Here is a 23,699-nt window from a genome sequence, read left to right on the forward strand (position 1 = left end):
TGTCAAGATTGCCTCGGTACATTTGCCCATTCATCCTTTCAATAATGTGAAGTTTACCAGTACCATTTGCTGAAAAGCAGCCCCAAACCATTATGCTCCCACCTCCGAACTTCACTGTTGGTATGGTGTTTTTAGGGTGATGTGCAGTGCCATTTCACCTCCAAACGCCAAACGTGGCACCCAAACAGTTCAATTTTGCTCTCATCCGACCAGACTATATTCTCCCATTATTTAACTGGCTTGTCCGAATGTTGTTCAGCACACTTCAATTTAGCTTTGGCATGGAACGTGGGACATGGAACGTGGGAAGAAACTGGGGTACCCGGAGAAAACCCACACAGGCACGGGGAGAACATGCAAACGCCACTCAGGCATGGCCTCGGCCTAAAAAAAAACTGCATAACGGTAGGGCTAAACTCTTCTAAAGTAAAAATGGGTGTGGTAACTGTGTGCACAATTCTTACATCAAAAAATAGTGGGTTGTACACAGGTAGCGGCAGTTCGACATGTCCCAGGTGTCCTGGACAGTTGTTGAAATCCTGACAGCAAGTTGAACATACCTGATGGGGGCAAAAAAAAAAAGAAAAGAAAATAACAACACTTCCAATATTTTAAATGTAATTGTCACCGCTGTCAATCGTATCCACAATGTTGGCCGATTTTAACGATTTTCATTGAACAGAATCACTGTAGCTATGTTACTATATCCAGAAAAACAGCTGCAATTTTCTTTCCATTTCACTGTGCCGGGTTTTGGGCATAGGAATTTTGTTGAGGTCCACTAAAATCTAAATTTACTCATTGTCTCACCCAATATAAAATACTTTTCAGATTATGTTGTTGTGATATCCTCTAGGTTTTTTAAATTTTATATTTATTTGACATTTTCTGTGGTTCTGACAAAGATGAAAATGTTCCTCGATTTTGGCATCAAAAATCACAGTTTCATTGGATTCAAACACAATAGAAAACTACGGCTGTGATTATTGTTCTTTATGAAGCTTGAAGTAAATCTGACAATGCGCCTGCTCTCAGTTTGATCCAGAAAATGAGATTGCTCGAGTGGAAGCCATTGAAAAATCTGAAAATGGCCAATTGCCAAGATGGCGCCTACCCGTGTGGACACCTCGGTTACGCGGTCTCTAGTATTGTTTTTGTTTTTTTCATTCGTCTTTGAAGACATTACACGACTCACTTACACAAGGGGAGACTTGCTAACCATCAAAGCTACTCTTTCTTTTTTTCCCCAGACTTTCTTTCACCAACTTTCGCAAATCTGCTCAGTTTTTTCCCTTGAGTTACTGACCGGAGCAGCGACCGCTGTCTATGGCGCATGGAGGCGGAGCCACAGAGGGAAGCGAGCCGGCAACCACGGTGAAGCTCCGCAAGAGAGGATACAGATTGCCGTTCCCGTCGATCCACCTCGCGAATCTAGGCTCCCTACACAACAAAATGGACGAGCTTCATCTTCTGATAAACACCAGTAAAGTCTTCGGACGTTCCGCCGCCATGTGCTTTACGGAGACTTGGCTCTGTGAGGCTGTACCTGATGGCGCCGTCATGTTTCCCGGCTTCCAGCTTCACTGGGCAGACCGCGACATGGAATCATCGGGGAAAACAAAAGGCGGCGGGATATGCTTTTATATCAACGAAAAATGGCGTACGGACGTCACGGAGCTCAGCACACACTGCAGCCCGCATTTGGAGTCACTGTTTTTGAACTGTAAGCCATTCTACTCACCGCGTGAGTTCGCATCATTCATTCTCACTGGTGTCTATATTCCGCCTCAAGCTAACACGAACGCCGCACTCCTAACGCTCGCCGAACAAGTAAACGAAATTGAAAAAAAAAAACCCCGACTCACCCCTCAGTATTCTCGGGGACTTTAACAAAGCTAAACTCAACCACGAACTCCCTAAATACAAGCAGCACATCGACTGTCCTACCAGGGAAAATAATATTTTAGACCACTGCTTTACTACGCTAAATAACGCATACGGTGCCAAACCTCGTGCAGCACTGGGTTCGTCTGATCACTGCTGAATTCACTTAATACCAACATACAGGCAAGAACTTAAATGCGCGAAGCCTACAGTGAAAACAGTGAAAAAGTGGACCAACGAAGCAAAGATGGAACTTCAAAGCTGTCTAGACTGCACAGACTGGAGTGTCTTTGAAAATTCAGCTGGCAGCCTGGATGAATATACGGACACCGTCACATCCTATATCAGTTTCTGTGAAGAAGTGCGTGTACCAACAAAGTCATTTTGCACATTCAACAACAAGCCGTGGTTCACTGCCAAACTTAAGCAGCTTCCCCAAGCTGAGGACGACGCATATCAAAGTGGGGACAGGGCCCTGCATAATCGCGCTAGAAACCAGCTGACGAAAGAAATTAACATTGCAAAGAGGAACTATGAAGCAAAGTTGGAAAAACAGTTTACCGCAAACGACTCTAAACCAGTCTGGCATGCATTCCAATCGCTGACCAATTACAAGCGACGATCCCCCTAAGCTGAGAACAATAGCACACTAGCCAACGACTTGAATACCTTCTACTGCAGATTTGAAGAGGACACTTTCACACCCCACACCCACCCGGCCGCACCACCGACCACCATCACTCCACTGACTTCTGCGTTAACCATCTGCGAACAGGATGGGTGATGCATCTTCAAACAACAAAAGATTAACAAAGCAGCAGGCCCAGACCATGTGTCCCCCCCATCCTGCCTCAAAGTCTGCGGGGACCAGCTCGCTCCAGTCTTCACACTGATATTCAATCTTCTCCTGAACTGTGCAAAGTACCATCCTGTTTCAAATGCTCCACAATCATTCCAAGAAACCTACAATCTCGGGTCTAAATGACTACAGGCCTGTCGCCTTGACATCTGTGGTCATGAAGTCCTTTTGAACGTCTCGTGCTGGACCACCTCAAGAGCGTCACAGGTCCCCTGCTGGGCCCCCTGCAGTTTGCCTACCGAGCGAACAGGTCTGCGCATGATGCAGTCAACATGGGACTGTAGCATCTGCGCCATTTGCATACTCACTGAGGAGTATCTGCAACATTTGCACAATCAACATTGTCCCAGATTATCACACTACTAGTCACTTTACACTGCATACATTCCTTGAAGTCTTTTGCACAATGGTCATTGCATCGGACTATTGCTATATTAGTCATTCGAACTGCTCGAAGTGCTAGAGGACTCTGCATCTTTTTGCACAATTGTCAAAAAAAAATCAAAATGTGTACCGGCATTACCAGATAACTAGCAACCCTTTATTGCTCAGTGACTGTTTTTTGTCAATGTCTTTATGTTCCCTGTCAATTGACTGTCTGTTGTCGTAGTTGAGCGATCCAACTACCGGAGACAAATCCCCTGTTTGTTTTTTGGACATACTTGGCAAATAAAGACGATTCTGATTTAAACATTTCATTTTCAACTTATAAGACTAACACATGGATACTTTAATACCAAAGAGTCAAGGTTTCGGTCACAAATTCCGTAATGATTTATTTTGATTTGAGGGCAAGAAAATTAGGGCTGAATTGCGACATAAAAAGTGGCATAAATTCTTTCATCCTTTTTCCATTCTTACTAAATAGACCTCATTTGAGTCGTGTCTCGTTCCTCTATGCAAAAGTTTATCTATTTTGACATACATGTATTTCAAAAATTGTTGTTCCATACTCGACATTGCCTCTTTTCTGTAAATATTATTGATGACAGCCACTTTTTTTTTGGGATACATTTACCTCTTTGTTGTCTGCTGGTCCCAGGGCCAAGTCGTACAGGCTGTTTAGGGCCGCATTCCCAACGCCATCAAGCAACTTTGAGTTTGTGATCGCCTTCACACTCAGCTTCCTAGACAATATCAAAAGAAACAATTTAGTCACAACCTATGCCTGACAACTACTGTAGCGCAAACACTGAGGTGGAGGCCACAATTAAAATGTGACATCACGAAAATGTAAAGACAAGCCGTTGCTAAAAAGAAGGCAGTGGTCCAGCTTTAACAATGTTAGTGACATGCTGGACTAAAACATTTTTGAGCACGACGCCAAAAGCTAACAACCGCACCTTATCTCTTCGGCAGAGTACATGCCAAAAGATATGCCCTCCAATCGCCGCCATGGCGCTTCTTTCATAAACAGCATATTTAATATATTTGTTATCCAGACTTTGGATAGTTTACGACTCTAAAATCATCAAGAGGTTTTCTGACCACATGCAACGCGAGCTCCTTCTATAAGCTCCCACGTGCCGTGTGAGCACACAGACTCTCCAAAATAGGTGGTGTGGGGTGACCATATATGATTACGATTTAAAACATGTAATTTCATATTCATGTAAATTATTGAGATTATAAAATAATAAAATACTACACAAGAAGTGAAGCTGTCAACATTGGCACCATATTCCTCAAAGAAAATACTGTATCGTAATTTTTCCCCTCACTATTATTCCCCTCGATCACCATTGATGGTTTCTCCCTCCCAGAGGCCTTTGCGTTTGAGCAACATGGCGGCGCCCGGGAGGCAAGTATGGCAGTACATCCACAAAAACAACGGAATTTTGTTCCGCAACCTCGAGCAGGTGTTGTTTCGTAGGTAAGACAAATTCCACATTTTTATTGGCACAAGACTGCTACCGAGACGAGTTTCTTCCTTGGTCTTTTTTTCCCTTTCATTTGTGGCTAGCATCCCTTGACAAGAGGTCAATGCTGCTGTATGCTGTCGTCATTTGTCGAGGCATTCATGTTCTATATCGCTTATCCTCATTAGCGTTGTTACAATTATGAAGTCATTAGTGTTTAAAACCCATTTAAAATGTATACCCATTTCTGTTTATAAATTCTATTAGTAGGCCACTGTACATTTCCACGTATTTTGTAAAGTTATTTCCCCCCTTTCTTTTTAAAGGAATTTTGTTGGGATCTCATCTTTTCGCCAACAAGCTGTAGAAGCCAGAAACGGCAAGTTGAAAGAATTTCGTTACAATTACGAAAACAGCATGTAAAGTGTGAAGGAAATTTAATTCTAAAGTCAGCTTTCATACCTTCATTATCTATTATTGTCATGCATTTATTTGAATTGAATGTGTGTACACATTTTTTAAAATTTCTGTTCTTGTTAGTCTTTTTTTTTTTTTTAACCAGTTCACCTAAAGGCAGCTCATCACATGACAATTTTGTTTTGTATTTTAAACTTTCAATTGTCAAAATAATTCCACTACACATTTTTGTATTTGGTGTAACAGATTCCGCAGAGCCAATTGTCGTCCCCAGAAAGAAAGTATGGTATGTCTGTACCACTATTATATATATATATATGGAAATATATTTGTGCCATCAGTTTAAAGTTGAATTTCTAACACTAAATTTTTCTAGCATCAAATTTCCAACATGTATTTATTTATTGGCTGGCTGACTGACTTAGTAACTAACCAACCATGAAAAGAAAATAATTTATAATAGTCAGTTTACTTCCGGGTCACCAGGTTGAAGCTGCCAGTGAAGTCATGCATCCTATTATGGTCTGTTAGTACCCTCTACTGGCAAAAAGTTCACTAACCAGCTCAGAAGTTGGTAAGATTCATTCGACTCTGTGAGTTGGAGATCTGAATTCAGCGTGAAGGGTCGTGATTACTATTCTAACTCAGAGCTCGAAAAATTCCGACATCTGTGGACAACTTGAATGCACCATTTGGAGCACACAAACGCCAGGCTATCAATGCAAGCGCCAATGTAAATTCGTCTAACTATTGGAAAATTATTCCGCTGTTTCACCAGAAATATTTGTCTCCTTATGTAGTGACAGCGGGTGGGACGAATCAGGGTCACTATGAATCTATGGGGGTCATTGATGCTATAGTGGGAGAAGGCATCTAGTAAATGATAACTTTTAACTGTTTAGCTGCTGTAGAAACCTTATACCGAAAGAGCGCGGCAACAGACTGCATGCATGACTTGGCTGGACGTTGAATGACTGCTTGCGTCAATTGCTCTTGCCTGGCTTCTCCCTGGTGAACTGGAACATCATTGTTATGCAGAATTTGTGACATTTGAATTTTCAGCTGAATGTTGAATGTCAAGCTGAATATTTGTGAGTGAATGTTGAATTTAAGGTGACTACTTGAGATTGAATTTTGGATTTGAAGTGAATTGGACACTGAATTTTTTAAAATGAGGATTGTATACTAAATTTAATGGTTAAAAAAAAGTTATCCATCCATTTTCTGTACCACTTTATCCTCACATATAAACAACCATTCACATTCACACCTACGGGCAATTTAGAGTCGTCAATCAACCGACCACACGTTTTTTTTTTTTTGTTTGTTTTTTGGGGGGGGGGGTGCGGGAGGAAACCGGAGTACCCGGAGAAAACCCACACAGGCACAGGGAGAACATGCAAACTCCACACAGGCGGGGCCAGGATTTTAACCCCAGTCCTCAGAACTGTGAGGCAGATGTGCTTGCCAGTCGTCCACCGTGCTGCCTTAAAAACGGTATTGTTAAAAAAAAAAAAAAAAAAAAAAAGTGATAGAGATTTGATGGTGAATACATTTTAGAGTTAGTAATTAAAATTCAAACTCTCATGGCACATATATACAGCACTTGCTTAATTATACAGTTGCAAGAAAAATTATGTGAACCCTTTGGAATTATCTGGGTTTCTGCATGAATTGGCTATAAAATCTAGGGGTATATCGATTTGATATTGGTGCGATATTTGTAAAAAAATAAAAAATAAATTGACTGCATCTAAAATCTCCGATATACAGTAAATACCATGAAATAAAAAGTGGAATTCTAAATGTTTGTCTTATATTTATCTTTTGATCTGAACCCAAATGTCTTCAGTACACAACAACAACAACAAAGGCATTGACTTCGCCGTTCCAATACTTGTGGAGGGGACTGAAAGCACTCTGATACAAGTAGTCCGTTCCAAATGCTCCTCCAGCACTTTTATATAGCGGTGCACGGATCCGGCATGCAACTCAAGTGATCACAAGAACAGCATGCGCTGAGGTAGGAGTGATGTCGGTCTAAAGGCTCAAGGTAGCATCTCTATTGATTTGAGATGGAGCACAGCTTAAGAGGAACGGATTGGATTTAGAAAACAAACACATTGTAACTCTACTAATTTCTGGTATAATCCAGTAAAATCATGTAAACATAATTGTTTGTGTGGTATTAGTTTTAAGAAGACGATGTGTTTCTCTATTCTTATGACTTGAAATGCGATCAGAACACATTTGATGAGCAATTTATCCAGGGAATCCCAAAGGGTTCATATACAGTACTTTTTTTGAAACTGTAATAATGGCCACAAGAATAATGACTGCATGTCATTTTTTTACTTAAAAGGAACAAAGAGTCAGTATTGGAGGCCTTGGCTAGGACTGTACGCAGGGTAAGTTATTCTTTCATTATCCAATTTTCTTACAGCTGTAGAAAAAGATCATTGAGCAATACACTTCCCTTTGTGCTTCACTATTGTGATGTGTTCAATGCCGAGGACAACATTTGTGATTATGTACAAGGTGTAAAGTACATGACAATTGACAACAAAAGGTAACTCTTCATCTCAGCTTCACTTTTTCAAGTGTTAACATAAATGCTTCTTTTTTTTCCGCTAGGATCCTACAGCATATCCCTACCAATTCCAGGATGATCCCTACCTCTCCCCGAGGAACTCTGCTGAGTTTGTGCGAAACATTCACACTCTTACTCTGAATATTGATCTTCACTGTTTTTATTGTTGTCATTTATCCACAATTATCTCTCATTCAGTAGCCATGCTTGTTCAAATCACGCTTTAAAATATTTATTTATTTATTTACAGTGGGTGCGGAAGGTTTTCAGGCCCCCTTAAATTTTTCACTCTGTTATCTTGCAGCCATTTGCTAAAATCATTTAAATTCATGTTTTCCCTCATTAATGTACACACATAGCACACCACATTGACAGAAAAAAAACGGAATTGTTTACATTTTTGCAGATTAATTGAAAAAGAAAAGCTGAAATATCACACAGCCATAAGTATTCAGAGCCTTTGCTCAACATTTAGGAAGAAGCACCCTTTTGAGCTAATACAGCCATGAGTCTTTTTGGGAATGATAACAGTTTTTCACACCTGGATTTCGGGATCCTCTGTGAATCCTCCTTGCTGATCCTCCCCGGTTCTGTCAGGTTGGATGGTGAACATTGGTGGACAGCCATTTTCAGGTCTCTCCAGAGATGCTCAATTGGGTTTAAGTCAGGGCTCTGGCTGGCCCATTCAAGAACAGCCACGGAGTTGTTGTGAAGCCACTCCTTCGTTATTTTAGCTGTGTGCTTAGGGTCATTGTCTTGTTGGAAGGTTAACCTTCGGCCCAGTCCTGAGCACTCTGGAGAAGGTGTTTGTCCAGCATATCTATGTACTTGGCCGCATTCATGTTTCCTTCGATTGCAACCAGTGGTCCTGTCCCTGCAGCTGAAAATCACACCCATAGCATGATGCTGCCACCACCATGCTTCACTGTTGGGACTGTATTGGACAGGTGATGAGCAGTGCCAGGTTTTCTCCACACATACCGCTTAGAATTCAGGCCAAAAAGTTCTATCTTGGTCTCAACAGACCAGCGAATCTTATTTCTCACCATATTTGGAGTCCTCCAGGTGTTTTTTTAGCAAACTCCTTGCGGGCTTTCATGTGTCTTACACTGAGGAGAGGCTTCCGTCGGGCCACTCTGCCATAAAGCCCCGACTGGTGGAGGGCTGCAGTGATGGTTGACTTTCTAGAACTTTCTCCCATCTCCCGACTGCATCTTTGGAGCTCAGCCACAGTGATCTTTGGGTTCTTCTTTACCTCTCTCACTAAGGCTTTTCTCCCCCGATTGGTTAGTTTGGCCGGACGGCCAGCTTTAGGAAGGGTTCTGGTTATGCAAAACGTCTTCCATTTAAAGATTATGGGGGTCACTGTGCTCTTAGGAACCTTTAAGTGCAGCAGAAATGTTTTTTTGTAACCTTGGCCAGATCTGTGCTTTGCCACAATTCCGTCTCTGAGCTCTCCAGGCAGTTCCTTTGACCTCATGATTCTCATTTGCTATGACATTCATTGTGAGCTGTAAGGTCTTATTTAGACAGGTGTGTGGCTATCCTAATCAAGTCCAATCAGTATAATCAAACACAGCTGGACTCCAATGAAGGTGTAGAACCATCTCAAGGACGATCAGAAGAAATGGACAGCACCAGAGTTAAATATGTCACAGCAAAGGTTCTGAATACTTATGGCTTGATGATATTTCAGTTTTTCTTTTTTTAATAAATCTGCAAAAATGTCAACAATCCCGCTTTTCCTGTCTGTGTGCGGTCCTGTGTGTACATTGAGGAAAAACATGGACTTAAAGGATTTTAGCAAATGGCTGCAATATAACAAACTGAAAAATTTACGGGGGTCTGAATACTTTCCATACCCACTGTATTTATTTATTTTATTTATTTATGTACAGTGCCATGAAAAAGTATTGGCCCCCTTTTCAAATTCTTACATTTTTGCATAGTTTCCCCACTTTAATGATCATCAAACAAATATAAATATCAGACAAATATAACCTAATTGAACTTGAAATTATTTTTTAAAATGGTGATTTAATTTATTAAGGAAAAAAATATATATCAAAAGTTACTTGGCCCTGTGTAACAAATAATAATAATAAAATAAAATCCCCCTACACCTAATACTGTATTTTCCGGACTATAAATCGCCCCGGAGTATAAATCGCACCAGCCAAAAAAAATCCATAATAAAGAAGGAAAAAAATACAAGTCGCACTGGAGTATAAGTCGCATTTTCTTGCAGAATTGTTTGAATTCAGCAAAAAATTGAGGGTTTTCAAGCAAGTATGGCCTTTTTAAGGTCTTTCCACCGCATTTCAATGAGATTCAAGTCTGGACTTTGACACGACCACTCCAAAACCTTCATTTTGTTTTTTAAGCCATTTAGAAGTTGACTTGCTGGTGTGTTTTGGATCGTTATCCTACTGCAGAACCCAACTGCGCTTCAGCTTAAGGTCACAAATTGATAGTTGAACATTCTCCTTCAGGATTTTCTGTTAAAGAGCAGAATTCATGGTTCCATCAATGACAGCAAGTTGTCCAGGTCCTGAAGGAGCCGAGCAGCCCAAGACCATCACACTACCACTACCGTATTTGACTTTTGGTATGATGTTTTTTTCTGAAATGCTGTGCTACCTTTACGCCAGATGTAACAAGACACACACCCACCAAAAAGCTCGACTTACATCTCGTCAGTCCATATAATATTCTCCCCAAAGTCTTGTAGGCCGGCCACTCCTGGGAAGGTTTACCACTGTTCCATGTTTTCTCCATGCGAGGATAGTGGCTCTCCCTATGGCTCACTGGAATCCTAAAGCATTAAAAATGGCCTTTGTAACCCTTTCCAGACTGATAGATGTCAATTACTTTGTTTCTCAACTGTTCTGGAATTTCTTGGGATGGTGTCATTTTGTTTTAGATCGTTTGTCTGACTTGATTTTATCCGGACAGATTCTTTTTAAGTGATTCCTTGATTGAACAGGTCTGGAGGTAACCAAGCTTGGGTGTGATCAGTGACAATTGAAATAGTGATTAGCCATAATTAAGTCATGACAAGGAGGGTAATTATTTTTTTCACACAGGGCCAGGTAAGTTTGAATCATTTTTTTCCCTCAATAAACTATATAGCTTGGGTTATATTTGTCTGATAGTTACATTTGTTTGATGATCTTAAACATTAAAGTGGGGAAACTATACAAAACATTTTTGAGAAGGGGGCCAATAATTTTTCACACTATTTATTCATAAAAAACAACGAACAATTCAAAATTCAGTGCAGAGGAACAACATGCATGTTATCACTCTTTCTCTTTTCATTTCCCTCTCTTTCCAGAAGCTGTACTCTCTCGCTCAAGAGTCTGGAAGAGCTGCAGCTAAATACCTTGTCAACAGCTATCCAAAGTTCTTCACCAAAGATTTTGCTGAACCACATATACCTGTAAGAAACGTACAATATTTAGATAACGTCTGGACAGTACAATATAGTTTGACTTGTGTAGTAAGGAAAATTGCATATAAAATATTATCATATTTGGTCATGTAATCTAATTGCTTGATTTTGCAGTTGTGTTATTGGAATGGAATTTTTATTTGAATAAAGTGTTCTATGTATATATATATAGTGTCTGATGCCAGATACAGTATCACTGCGCCTTGAAGAAGTGAGTGACGAGGCGCTGAAGGAAAGGATCAGCTTGAGAAAAGTCAAGGCTGCCGTCGACATGTACGATCAACTGCTGCAAGATGGTGAGTGCAACATGCATGCAGTGAATAGTAAGGGAGATGTTTCAGACTGACCTGTTGTAGGTAAAAATCTAAACTTTTTTTTTTTTTTCTGTAGTTTTACCCCTTCCACACTTTTTAAGCACATAAATGTATATGAATACAAAAACAAATTATCATGTTTTGGAAATACTGTACATATTAGTGTTAGATATGTTATGATATGATATATATGTGCCTTTAAGTGTGTGAGGGTGTCTGGGCGTGAGCTGTGGCGACAGCTCTTGTGTAAGTGTGCCTTTTGTGTTTTAGTGCGTTCCTGGGGTTTAATTTATGGCTGAAAAGTGCATTGATGACTGGCTTTCCTTTCATACAGTCATTCATTCAGTATACAGCAAGAATCCATAAATAACAATCGCTATGACCCGTAAATTTCCACGACAGGTACTACATTCAACAAATGAATCAGTGATATTGCAGGGGTTTGAACGTTAACTGCAGTATAGTGGGGAACACTCTACATGCAAATACTTTCACCAAGTATGCACCCTGTGTACAGTATATTTTTTGTTGGCACAAGTTGAAAGCTCCAACTCTATCTTCCAGGAACATCTGTATCCATGGAAACAACCCACGACCTATTAGACTTGATCTGTCTCTTTTGTGACAGAGACCCTATCCAGGAGGATGAGACACAAACAGAGGACATGGTGAGTAACTGCTGATTCAGTCCTCTCTGTGACTCCATGGCGCAAGAAATGGAAGCCACTCTATATCTAAATGTCACCAAATGAAAAAAGAAGAGAATAAAAAAAAACATTTAAAAGAGATTTTATTCGAAAATGTATTAGAACATTGAGTAGAGGACAATCAAAAGGATCCAGGTTCAAATCTCAGCTTGGGCTTTCTTTAACCTTTCTTTCTTTAATCTTTTTCAGGAGGAATTAGGGAGGGAGGTGAGGAAGAGGAAAGGGAAGGTTCGTCGAGCCTCAGACTTAATCAAGTTTACCTGGAGAGAAAATAACAACGGCGAAAGAATATTTAACCTGCTGCCCGAGAGAGATACTCGATGTTACTCTGCTCTCATCAGGGGCATGGTGAAGGTAGGATTATTAATTTTTTTTTTTCCCCTTTGTCTTTGGGAGAAAAAAAAACAACAAAAAAAAAACAATAAGCATATGTACATATCAGTAACTGCTTTGGTGCTGCTTCATTTGACTATATGAGTCAAAATTGAGAAGTATTAGCTTTTGTGAAGGCAGAATATCTGATACAGTTACAGTATTGGATATTATGGAAGTGGTCATCGTGTTGTGGCTCGTTTGTGTATGCATTGTAGAACAAGACTGCATAAAGGTTAACTTTGATCGCATTCTCAAATGTATTTGTCTTCAGCATGGAGCCTATATAAAGGCCTTCAGCGTATACACAGACCTGCTTAACAACAGACTGACAGGTAAGTTGCTTGAAGTAGATGAATCAAACAGGGACAAAATGATTGGAACATGAGATACACCTTCAGGAACTAAACGTGGTAGAAATAATTGTTCCTTCCTTGCAGTGTCCACACTCCTAAAAATGTTTTTTTTTAATATAAACTTTTGGCATTTGTTTAGGATATTTTTGTTCATTGATGTACTCTGAACGAAAGAGTCTAACCAGTTGATTCTCACAATGTGTGGTACTAGTATCACATTTGTGGTACGCGGGCACCCTCACTGCCTAGGTACAGTTAAATTATTTAACTTTTTAGTACAACACATTAGCATTTAATCTTTAAGAAATACTTGTTTTTAAACTCTTATTGAGGTAAAATTTTCTTTAACGTCTTTTTAATACATTTTATTCAAATCATTATGTAACATTTTATTTTCCTACAGTTACTGTTAATTTTCTCACTGCATATTATTACTGTGGCATACAATATTTAAATACACTTTTTAGGAATAGGTTTAGAAATCTCTTTTTGTCATTAACGCTTAGCCCTACTATGCTACTGTATTTCAATGCTGGTCATGGTCGTATTTGGTAAGCTTAGTACCAGCATGTTTTAGGTGGTACTTCGTATAAAACATTTTGATATTCTGGAAGAAGCTAGACAAAGTACTTCTCAGTATCCCAGACCGAGAGTCGTGATTTGTGCAGATTGTAATGGATTTGTTTGTGAAGGAAGCAGGTGTGATGACAAAGTGATGGGTAAATTTGGCATCCAGGAAAAGGAACTTGGAGGGACAGATGGTGGTAGACTTGGCAAAAAGCATGGAAATGGTAGTAGTGAACACTTTCCTCCAGTAGAGGCAGGAACATAGGTTGACATACAAGAGCGGAGGTAGAAGCACACACGTGGATTGCATCTTGTGCAAACCATGTAATCTGAAGGAGGTTGGTGACTATAAGGTTGTGGTAGGGGAGAGTGTGGCTAGGATGGTGGTGTTTAAGATGACTCTGGTGGGGAGGAAGATTAAGAAGACAAAGGCAGAGCAGAGAACCATGTGGTGGACGCTGAGAAAGGAATAGTGTTGTGCGGCTTTTCAAGAAGAGGTGAGACAGGCTCTCGGTGGACAGGAGAAGCTTCCAGAAGACTGGACCACTATATAGCCAAGGTGATCAGAGAGATGGGCAAGAGAGTACTCGGTGTATCTTCTGGTAGGAAAGGGAAGGAGGAGACTTGGTGGTGGACCCTCAAAGTACAGGAAATTATATAAGGAAGGAGGCTCGCTAAGAAGTGGGACACTGAGATGACAGAGAAGAGGAGAATGGAATACATGGAGATATGACATAGGGCGAATGTAGAGGTGGCAAAGGCCAACCAAGAGGCATAAGATGACATGTATGCCAGGTTGGACACTAAAAAAGGAGAAAAAGATCTATACAGGTTGGCCAGACAGAGGGATAGAGATGGGAAGGATGTGCAGCAGGTTAGGGTGCTTAAGGATAGTGATGGAAATGTGTTGACTGGTGCCAGTCATGTGCTGGATAGATGGAAAGAATACTTTAAAGTGTTGATGAATGAGGAAAATAAAAGAGAAGGAAGAGGAGAAGGGGCAAGTGTGGAGGACCAGGAAGTATCAGTGATTAGTAAGGGTGAAGTTAGAAAGGCACTAAAGAGGATAAAAAAAATGGAAAGGCAATTGGTCCTGATAACATACCTGTGGTGGTATGGAAGCATCTAGGAGAGGTGGCTGTGGACCAGTTTGTTTAACAGAATTCTAGAAGACTTTAAGGTAGAGGTCGGACTGCATCAGGGGTCAACCCTGAGCCCCTTTCTGTTTGCAGTGGTGATGGATAGGCTTCCAGATCAGGTTAGACAGGAATCCCCATGGATGATCTGCAGTGAAAGCAGTAAGCAGGTGGAGGAACAGTTAGAACAGTGGAGGCATGCACTGTAAAGGAGAGGAATGAAGATTAGCCAAATTAAGACAGAATATATATGCATGAACGAGAGGTGTGGAGGGGGAAGAGTGAGACCACAGGGCGAAGAGATGGTGAGGGTGGAGGACTTTAAATACTTGGGCTCAACAGTCTAGAACAATGGTGAATGGGGTAAGGAAGTGAAGAATCGGGTCCAAGCAGGTTGGAACGGGTGGAGGAAGGTGTCAGGTACGTTGCAGAAGAGTCTCTGCTAGGATGAAGGGCAAAGTCTAGAAGACAGTGGTCAGGCCAGCCATGATGTACAGCTTAGAGACAGTGGCACTGAAGAGAGAAGAGGAAGCAGAGCTGAAGGGGGCAGAAATGAAGATGTTGAGGTTCTCTCTAGGAGTGATCAGGTTGGATCGGATTAAAAATGAACTCATCGGAGGGACAGCCGAGGTTATATGTTTTGGAGACAAAGTTAGAAAGAGTAGAATTTGATGGTTTTGACACATCCAGAGAGTGAGTATATTGGTACAAGAGTGATGAGGATGGCGCTGCCGGGCAAGAGAGCGAGAGGAAGACTAAAGAGAAGGTTGATGGATGTCGTGAGGGAAGACATGAGGGCAGTTGGTGTTCGAGAGACGGATGCAAGAGATAGGCTTACATGGAAAAGGATGACACGCTGTGGCATCCCCTGAGGGTACAGGAAAAGAAGAAGATGCAGTATTTTTGTCTTAAAGTAGATAAAATAGGGCATTATGTCACAGTCTTTGATACACAAAGATCAAGTGGTAGCGTATGTACATGAAAAAAGTGATTTGTTGTCTCTAAGCAGCCACCAACCTTCGTCTCTCTTTCCAGCTGACATCCACATTTTCAACGCTTTGATCTCAGCTGCTCCGGAAGTCAGAGACAAATACATCGACAGATGGAACCTAATCACTGTGAGGCTTCAGACAACCTGACGATATTACATCTCATCTTCCAAGCAGAGAGAATCTTTCACTTTTCTTCCTGGATGTGCAATGAATATTGTACACTTTAATTCATTTTTGTACTGAACTGTAACCTGTATTAGAAATTCCTTAAAAATACATTAAGAAAAATGTTTTTGGACCACAGAAGGCTATATGAAAATGCAATGTATTTGTATACTGTTTCTAATCACAGTTGTTTGTAGGCACTTGCAATGTCACATGACTATTGGCATCCAGTTTCAAGGTAAAGTGTTATTGTTATGACTGTCTAGTTTTGTTTGTTTTGGTTTATAGGAGATTTTAAACCAGATGAGTCAACAGAAAATTCAGCCCAATCTGCAGACCTTTAACTGTATTCTCAAAGCCTTGAGACGCTGTGGCTCTTTGGCCAGAACATTGGCACTACACACTCTGAGTGAGATGACAGCTCTGCGGATAGGTAATTCAAAAGACAAATTGTATGTTTTTTAGCATTCTCCAGCATGTAATGTAATGTAATTTGTGTTTGTTTCTTTGTGTAGCTCCCAGTTTGGCCACCTTTGATCATGTGCTGGCTATATTTTATAAAGCAGGTGAGCGCAGTCATTTTTACATCTACACACTTTATGAAAAAATTTGCAAATCCATTGAAGTGAATGCAGAAGTGCTATGAGAAAAAGACATTTTCTTCAAAATTTAAAACATCCCAGGTTTTTTTTTTTTTTTTTTACTGTTTTGTAACAGCGGGACGGGCGTGCAGCTCAGCGGCTCACTCACAGACACATTTTCAGAAATAAGAAGATTTCCTTGATTGTTTAATTTTGCACTTGATGGACCCAATTATTTGTGTACAAGCAAATAAAAAGTCGTTTTTTTTTTTTTTATCATGTGTCCTCTTTTAATTGGGCATCAGGAGGTGAATTAGTCCTGCTCAATACGTCTATCAAGAAGCTGATCCCTGATCTCACTGTTGTTGTGAAATGTTTCCCTCTGAGAACAAATTATATGATATATACAGTATCCAAATACGAAGTGGATAACTTGTGATTAGCATGTCAAAGGTGAATCAGTCCTTCAGATGTTATAAATTAGTAGAAAAGGTTTCTTCATCCATTTCTGCTGGCTCTTGTGATTTATGGTGATCTTGACATTTGTCAAGTCATATGGCAATGTTTTGTCATTCAGCATCAGCTGGCCAGGGCAACACTGACATTTTACAGGAAGTGATGTCGGAGTTGGCAGGGAAAAACTTCACTTGCCAAGACCCAGGTGATGGTACGTAGCGTATGTATGTGTCTAAATAACAAAGTTGAAAATTTATTAATTTAAAGTATTTTTGTCTTCTTCTCAACAGTTCTCTTCTTCTCGAATGCCATGAGAATTGTAAGACACTTTATTCTTTACACTTCTTTGACATGTGTGTTTGCCACTTATAGTATTTGTTTCTCCAGACTGAAAAGCCCATAGATGTGAATAAGTGCAAACCCCATTAAATTGAATACACTACGAACACGAGATATTTAATGTTCAAAGTGATGAACCTTATTGTGTTTTTGCAATTATTCTTTCATTTTGAATTTGATGGCTGCATCATGTTCCAAAACAGCTGGGACAAGGGCAACAAAAGACTGGGAAAGTGAGAAATGCTTGAAAAACACCTGTTTGGAAAATTCCGCAGGTGAACAGATTAATTGGAAACTGGTGAATGTCATGATTGGGTGTAAAAGGAGCATCCCCAAAAGGCTCAGTTGTTCACAAGCAAGGATGGGACGAGGTTCTCCCCTTTGTGAACAACTGTGTGAGCATATAGTCCAACAGTTTCAGAACGTTTCTCAACATACAATTGCAAGGAATTTAGGGGTTTAATCATTTACGGTTCATAATATCATCAAAAGATTCAGAGAATCTGAAGAAATCTCTGCACATAAGCGCCAATGCCAAAAATCAACATTGAATGCCCGTGACCTTCAATCCCTCAGGCGACACTGCATTAAAAACCGGCATCATTGTAGAAAGGATATTGGTACGTGGGCTCAGCAACAATTCCGAAAACCAATGTCAGTAAATACAGTTCGGCGCTACATCCGTAAGTGCAACTTGAAACTCTACTACGCAAAGCAAAAGCCATTTATCAACAACACCCAGAAACGGCGCCGGCTTCTCTGAGCCCGAGCTCATCTAAGATGAACTGATGTAAAGTGAAAAAGTGTTCTGTGGTCCACATTTCAAATTGTTTTTGGAAATTGTGGACGTTGTGTCCTCCAGGCCAAAGGGGAAAATAACCATCCGGACTGTTATTGACGCAAAGTTCAAAAGCCAGCATCTGTGATGGTATGAGGTTGTGTTAGTGCTGATGGCATGGGTAACTTATACATCTGTGAAGGCCCCATTAAGTCACCATTCAAGGTGAAAGGCACATACAGGTTTTGGAGCAACATATGCTGCCATCCAAGCAACATCTTTTTCAGGGAGGTCCTTGTTTATTTTAGCAAAACAATGCCAAGCCATATTCTGCATGTTACAACAGTGTGGCTTCGTAGTAAAAGAGTGCGCGTACTAGACTGGCCTTCCAAATATCTGAGGAAATTCTTCAAAGTTCATCATTGGAAGTTTCTGATAAACAACAGAACTCAATGCCAAACAATCTGCAATGGAGATCCCGGACTGTTGAGCAATCGAAGTTGTACATCAACCAAGAATGGAAAAGAATTCCACCTACAGAGCTTCAACAATTATTGTCCTCAGTTCCAAGACACTTATTGAGTGTTATTAAAAGTAAATGTGATGTAACAGTGGTAAACACGCCACTGTCCCAGCTTTTTGGGACCAAGATGCAGGCATCAATTTCAAAATGAGCGATGTGTGAGTGATGGTTGGAAAAAGATTTACAAATCATTGTATTCTTTTTTTTTTTTGTTTGTTTTTTTTTTTTTTTTTTTTTTTTTTTTTTTTTTTTTAGTTTTACGCAATGTCCCAACTTAATTGAAATTGGGGTTTGTAGAGAAGACACGCCTTTGAGCTTGTGGGGCCATTCCATGCTTGTGTGTGTGGCACGACAACCAATATAACAACGATGCCAACACATTGTGCTGCATACGGTTGCACACAACGCCGTACAATACCAGCATGGGAACTGGGAATTACCTTTCATATATACGAATATTTTTGGGGTGCATTTTCAAATATTCTATTTTAATAGCACACGCTTGGATGAATATCAGTTGAGAAATGAGCAAGTTATGATTTATTTTCAATGTTCATGCATTGCCTTTGATGGAAGTGTCGCCCCCACAGTGTCGTTTTGCCGGGCTGCTACACCGCACTGGCATATCTAGTCTTTAATTCATATCTGTGGGGAAACTTTTCTGTTGTTAGTAAATTATACTTCAATGTCACTCCCATTTCCACTTCCCTAAGTTTTTTGTGTCAAACAATTTTTTTGTTCATTGCAGTGTCTTGATTACAAAGATCTGGAGCTGGGCTATAAAGTCCAAAGTCTGGTAGAAGTCGGGGAGAACTGGAGGCTTCTTGGTGATTCCTACCAACAGAGTATTTACTAGTAAGATATGTATTAATGAGTTGTACCCCTGATAAAATTGTGTCTGTGGGGAAACCGTATTCCTCGCACAACTGTTTATTCAGAACCATAAATAAGTGGACTGCCCCTTTCTTCTCTAGCGGTCGCTTCTTCAACCTTTTGTGTATGATGGAGCACATTGATGTGGTGCTCAAGTGGTATAAAGAGCTCATTCCCTCAGTGAGTGCATCTCCATATCAGTTGTTCTGTTGGGTCATGAAATCTAACTAGAAGCTAGATTACAATATATTTGTTGAAGTCATGGACTAGTCTATTTCATCATGTGAAACTCGAAAGTCGTAGCCTTGCCAGCACTGAGAAATGTTCTTTATGTTCTGTCTTTCTAGTTGTATTACCCAAACTCTCAGGGACTGAGAGACCTCCTTCAGGCTCTGGACACAGATAGTCGCTTGGACGTGCTGCCAAGTATATGGAAAGGTTCCTGCGTGAAGATAGTATTGTTGTCTTCCATTATCTTTCTTGATATGTTGGTCACTCAGTGTATCTGGCCTAGCACACTGACTCTGAGGAGAGAGTTTTAGTTGTGAAGTATGCTTAAAAACAAACAGTATAAACTTGATGGAATGTGAATAGATTCGATCTTTTCTCTTCTAGATATCCGGTCTCTGGGTCATGATAATAAACCAGAATTAATTGAGGAGCTGCTCGCCTTGATGGCCAGAGAGAAACACAGTCCTGAGGTCAATCAAGGGAGTATCCAGTGGGGACAAGATTTCTTTTTTTTAACGTTTCCACGAATAATTTTGAATATCTCAACCCTGCATGTGGCTCAAGGTCCAAGAGTCTTTCGCTACGTGCGCGCTGGATATAAAGAGTGCATTTGATGGTAATAGAAGTAGGACCAGTCTGGAGTGGAGCACCCCCACCCTCTCACATGTTACTTCCCTTCTGCTGCGGGCCAACAAGATCCAAAAGGCTTGGTGAGAGATGACGCCGTACAGCAAATCAAAGTCAAAGTGCACGAGACTGGTTATCTATTTCATGCCTTCACCTTAATGCAGTTTATTTATTTGTTTATTTTCTCGACTCCAGTAAATCCTCGTTTATCACGGGGGGGTTATGTGTTAGAAAACCACCGCAATCAAGGAAGTCTGCGAAGTAGCGACTAATTATGTATGATCTTAATGTGTATCCAGTTATACATTGCTTATATGCATTTCAGTGCCAATTTGTGAAAGTGCACTTTAGAGAGAGGTGCAGATTGTTTATTTGTCCACTTGAGGTTGCCATCCACACACACAAGCACATGCCTGTTGGTATGCCCTTTTTGAATGACACCAACAACAACCCCATGGGGACATGGTCTAAACAGATTATTTCCTGGGTAAACCATTTGCGCAGTTCCTCACACTTACGGTCCTGCAGTGTAGGACGCAAAAAGGGTGATGTTTTAAACTACAGTACTGTAGTTGTAGACAGTCAAACTAAACATTGCTCTTGCATTTGTTCCTGTTGCTACTGTCATGAATGTATCCATAGAGCTATTCTCTGACTGTGGTTTGTGTTTTAAACTGGTAAGGTGCTCAGTAAGGTTTTGTTTCCTGCCAAGCGCTCATTTGAACTTCTGTGTCATTACTGACACGTTTCAGTCATTTAGCATATAAATGTCCAGGTGAGTATTTGCACTAAATTGACCTTAAAAAAAAAAATCTGCAATAAACTAACCGCGATATATCAAGGGTTTACTGTATACTGATGAATCCCTTAAAGAAAAAATGTCAAAGAAACTGAACTGACCAGTTGCTTCTCTTTTCTCTGCAGGGAGATGCTGCAGCTTTTCAAAGAAAAGAACAGAGTTCCTTCGTGAGTGACCCGGTGGCAAATGATCTCTGTCATTCAACTGCTCCTCTACAGCGGCCAAAGAACTAAATAACAAAACTGTCAATTTTTTCTAAAAATCCAAATCCTGCAATTTGTCATAGCGACATTATCGTCGTGTAACAGTTTTGATGCAGCTCTCATATTGTAGATTGTGCAAGTTGTCTTGTCGCTTTACTTGGTCGCTGTTTACAGTAAGACCACTGGTGTTGATAACCAATTTAGTTTTTTGCTATGCGATTCACCAGTGATGAGCTGTTGGAAGACTTCCTGTCCCTGTGCCGGAGCAAGGGCTCAGCCCAAAGAGCCGTGGAGCTTGTCGAGCTGTCAGCAGCCTTCTGTCTGCAGGCAACGCCGAGACTGGCCAAACTGACGCGAGCCGAGTTTGTTTTGAGCGAGGACCAAATGTGAGGAGTGCAGCCAGACAGCATTTTGTTACATATACACTGGTGCATCGCAATACATGAGAATATTGTAAATAGGCTTATTTCAGTGATTTGATTCAAAATGTGAAAGTGATATTATATAGATTCATTTAACACATATCATGTTGTGGAATACTCTGTTGTTTATTCATTTGAGAATTTAATGAGATGCACTTGTATTATCAGGTGCATGCACTACCGTAGTTTTCTTTTCGAAACCATTTATGTCCAGATATTGGTGTTAATTTTTAAATTCGAAATCTTCTATTATTCAATTTGTATATGGTTTTAAGTACTGTAGAAAATATTTTTTTCCATTATCCTTTTTAAAAAGCGTGCCATTTGGATAACATTTTCTTTTAACTCATGAGTTGATGGACTTTCTTTTCGTATAATGTTTGCGACTCTGTTGAGGTACACAAGATTAACTGCAATATTTATAGTTTATCATCTCTACCTTACAACATTTCAAAGACTTTCAGGTTTTCATTTAGAAAATTAATAAGTTGTTTTTCTTCTATCCAGAACCATATTGTCTGAGTTGGAGAGTGCCGCAGAGCCTGCAGACTGAAGAGTTGGGTCAGCATTCATAATGAAAAAACGACTGTTGTTATCTACTATTCAGTGGAAATGTAAAAACGTAGTAAAAGAAATATATAGAATGTACCAGCTACGGATCTGTCATAAAATATATGGGGTGGGGGGAAAAAATAAATCCTTACCTCATTTGTGGACAAAAAGGTGCTAAAGTTGTATTGTTGTTTTATGCCCGCCAGGGGCCGCCATTTCATAGCAAATGACGATGTTTATGGTTTCCTATGCTGTAGTCACAAATATAGCTCTAAATATACGAGCAGACGATTTCTTTGCGCTTTACATTCTCGTTTAATAGGTTGGAAGAATAATTTTACGTCACGCTGACGAATGATGATGATGCACAACAGAAAATACACAGGCACAATGTTCCCCAAGACATTGGGCGACATGTAGATGTATTCAGCATCAGCGATATTTTTGAAATATGTTTTTCAGGTGCCTGAGTAGCTCGTCCTCCGATTCTGGAATGACCCTTAAATTGCATGCCCTCAATGCAACTGTGTGTTATTTGAGCATGCTGATCATTATTAGGGCATGGCTGTTGTCAGCACACAGGTGTGAGTCTCAAAGCAAAGTGCTTAATTTCCTCCACCAATCACGAGGCGAGCTGATAGCACGACCAAATAAGGGCATGTGGTCTCCTTTTAAGGGGACTGGCAGCCTGGCACTGTTTAGATGGGTGTGGTATTGCGCTCCACAGTGAGTCAAACTACATATTTGGGGACAAACAGCCCTAAAAGTCATCATCGCAGCACTGTTCATTGTTCACTTGTTTCTTAACTCCAGTACATAAACACGGTTGGGATTTAAAACTGCCGCGCTTTGAGACAATGTCTTTTGACAAGCATATCTCCTCTAAGCTTTGAGAACAACAACAAAGTTGCTCCGTCAAAGAACTGTACTGCGAGTACACAGCGTTGAGTTTCCAACCACAGACTGCTTTAATTGGCCCAACACGTTACTGTACGAGCAAGCTTGCAAAAGGGGCAAGTTTCACAAACATTCCTTTCTTCGATACTCCCTCGCGCAACATGACTGCAGTGTGCTGCACTTGGAGGCTCACACAAACACAGGATGTGATGGCACATCCTCCTGCACTTTTTAATACCTCTCCCACATGTCGACACCAAGTTCAAATATTCACTGCGTGCTTGGCGGGATTCAACGGCACACAAAAAGGGAATGAGATTTGCCATTAAAAGTGACTTCCGGACATTGGAAAAGGGGAAGGGAAGGTGAGGAAGAATAAAAAGTGATGCGACCGTGAGAAAATGAAATGTAAAGTCACAGTTTGCATATAGAATGTTAAAAAGCTCTATTTTATATGAACTACAGTATGCTGCCATTTGTTTCAACTTCAACGTAAGTAAATCAAATGATGAATAACCTCAATGCAGCTCTCCTTACCTTTTGGCTTTGACATGGGTGTCTCGTGATAGCGCCTCTGCATGATCATGTTTCAGACTAGTCGTGCGACTGGACTCCAGCTGTCGCTTTAAAGTGGCTCAGGATCTTCGCCCGGCCTTGGTGACGATCTTGTGAGTGGGGAAATGTAGGATGGGGACGGTTTATATATATATATATATATATACGGTAAATTAGCTTCCCTATTACAT

At 40.5% G+C, this 23,699-nt stretch overlaps 2 protein-coding genes across 2 annotated transcripts in view; one reads left to right on the forward strand and one right to left on the reverse strand.

The window, feature by feature from the left end:
* Nucleotides 1-4,295, reverse strand: part of polr1a (RNA polymerase I subunit A) — a 48,428-nt gene extending 44,133 nt beyond the window's left edge. Inside the window, exons 1-3 of the mRNA XM_061786857.1 lie at nucleotides 4,087-4,295; nucleotides 3,762-3,870; nucleotides 465-560 (exon numbers count right to left, since the gene is read on the reverse strand). Of these exons, the coding sequence (XP_061642841.1) occupies nucleotides 465-560; nucleotides 3,762-3,870; nucleotides 4,087-4,163 (282 nt within the window). The 5' untranslated portion in view covers nucleotides 4,164-4,295. The remainder of the gene's footprint in view (nucleotides 1-464; nucleotides 561-3,761; nucleotides 3,871-4,086) is intronic.
* Nucleotides 4,296-4,478: 183 nt separating this feature from the next.
* On the forward strand, nucleotides 4,479-22,229 carry ptcd3 (pentatricopeptide repeat domain 3). The gene is made up of 23 exons (XM_061786866.1): nucleotides 4,479-4,616; nucleotides 4,929-4,981; nucleotides 5,266-5,305; nucleotides 7,382-7,427; nucleotides 7,654-7,722; nucleotides 10,947-11,051; nucleotides 11,236-11,359; nucleotides 11,942-12,045; nucleotides 12,274-12,438; nucleotides 12,731-12,791; nucleotides 15,551-15,633; nucleotides 15,961-16,105; nucleotides 16,188-16,238; nucleotides 16,831-16,920; nucleotides 17,000-17,028; nucleotides 19,098-19,204; nucleotides 19,324-19,402; nucleotides 19,570-19,660; nucleotides 19,838-19,923; nucleotides 20,018-20,163; nucleotides 21,005-21,046; nucleotides 21,310-21,468; nucleotides 22,012-22,229. The coding sequence occupies exons 1-23, from the start codon at nucleotides 4,489-4,491 to the stop codon at nucleotides 22,055-22,057; spliced, it is 2,049 nt and encodes a 682-aa protein (XP_061642850.1). The 5' UTR covers nucleotides 4,479-4,488; the 3' UTR covers nucleotides 22,058-22,229.
* The last annotated feature ends 1,470 nt before the right edge of the window (nucleotides 22,230-23,699 follow it).

The sequence above is a fragment of the Phyllopteryx taeniolatus genome, chromosome 10, assembly GCF_024500385.1.
Source record: "Phyllopteryx taeniolatus isolate TA_2022b chromosome 10, UOR_Ptae_1.2, whole genome shotgun sequence".
Classification (NCBI taxonomy): domain Eukaryota; kingdom Metazoa; phylum Chordata; class Actinopteri; order Syngnathiformes; family Syngnathidae; genus Phyllopteryx; species Phyllopteryx taeniolatus.

Excerpts from the sequence above, each read along its gene's own strand:
- ptcd3 (XM_061786866.1), top strand. The coding sequence starts at position 4,489 with ATGGTTTCTCCCTCCCAGAGGCCTTTGCGTTTGAGCAACATGGCGGCG. Across the intron at positions 5,306-7,381 it reads GTCCCCAGAAAGAAAGTATG|GAACAAAGAGTCAGTATTGG; the intron begins GTATGTCTGTAC and ends TTTACTTAAAAG. Across the intron at positions 11,052-11,235 it reads TTGCTGAACCACATATACCT|TGTCTGATGCCAGATACAGT; the intron begins GTAAGAAACGTA and ends ATATATATATAG.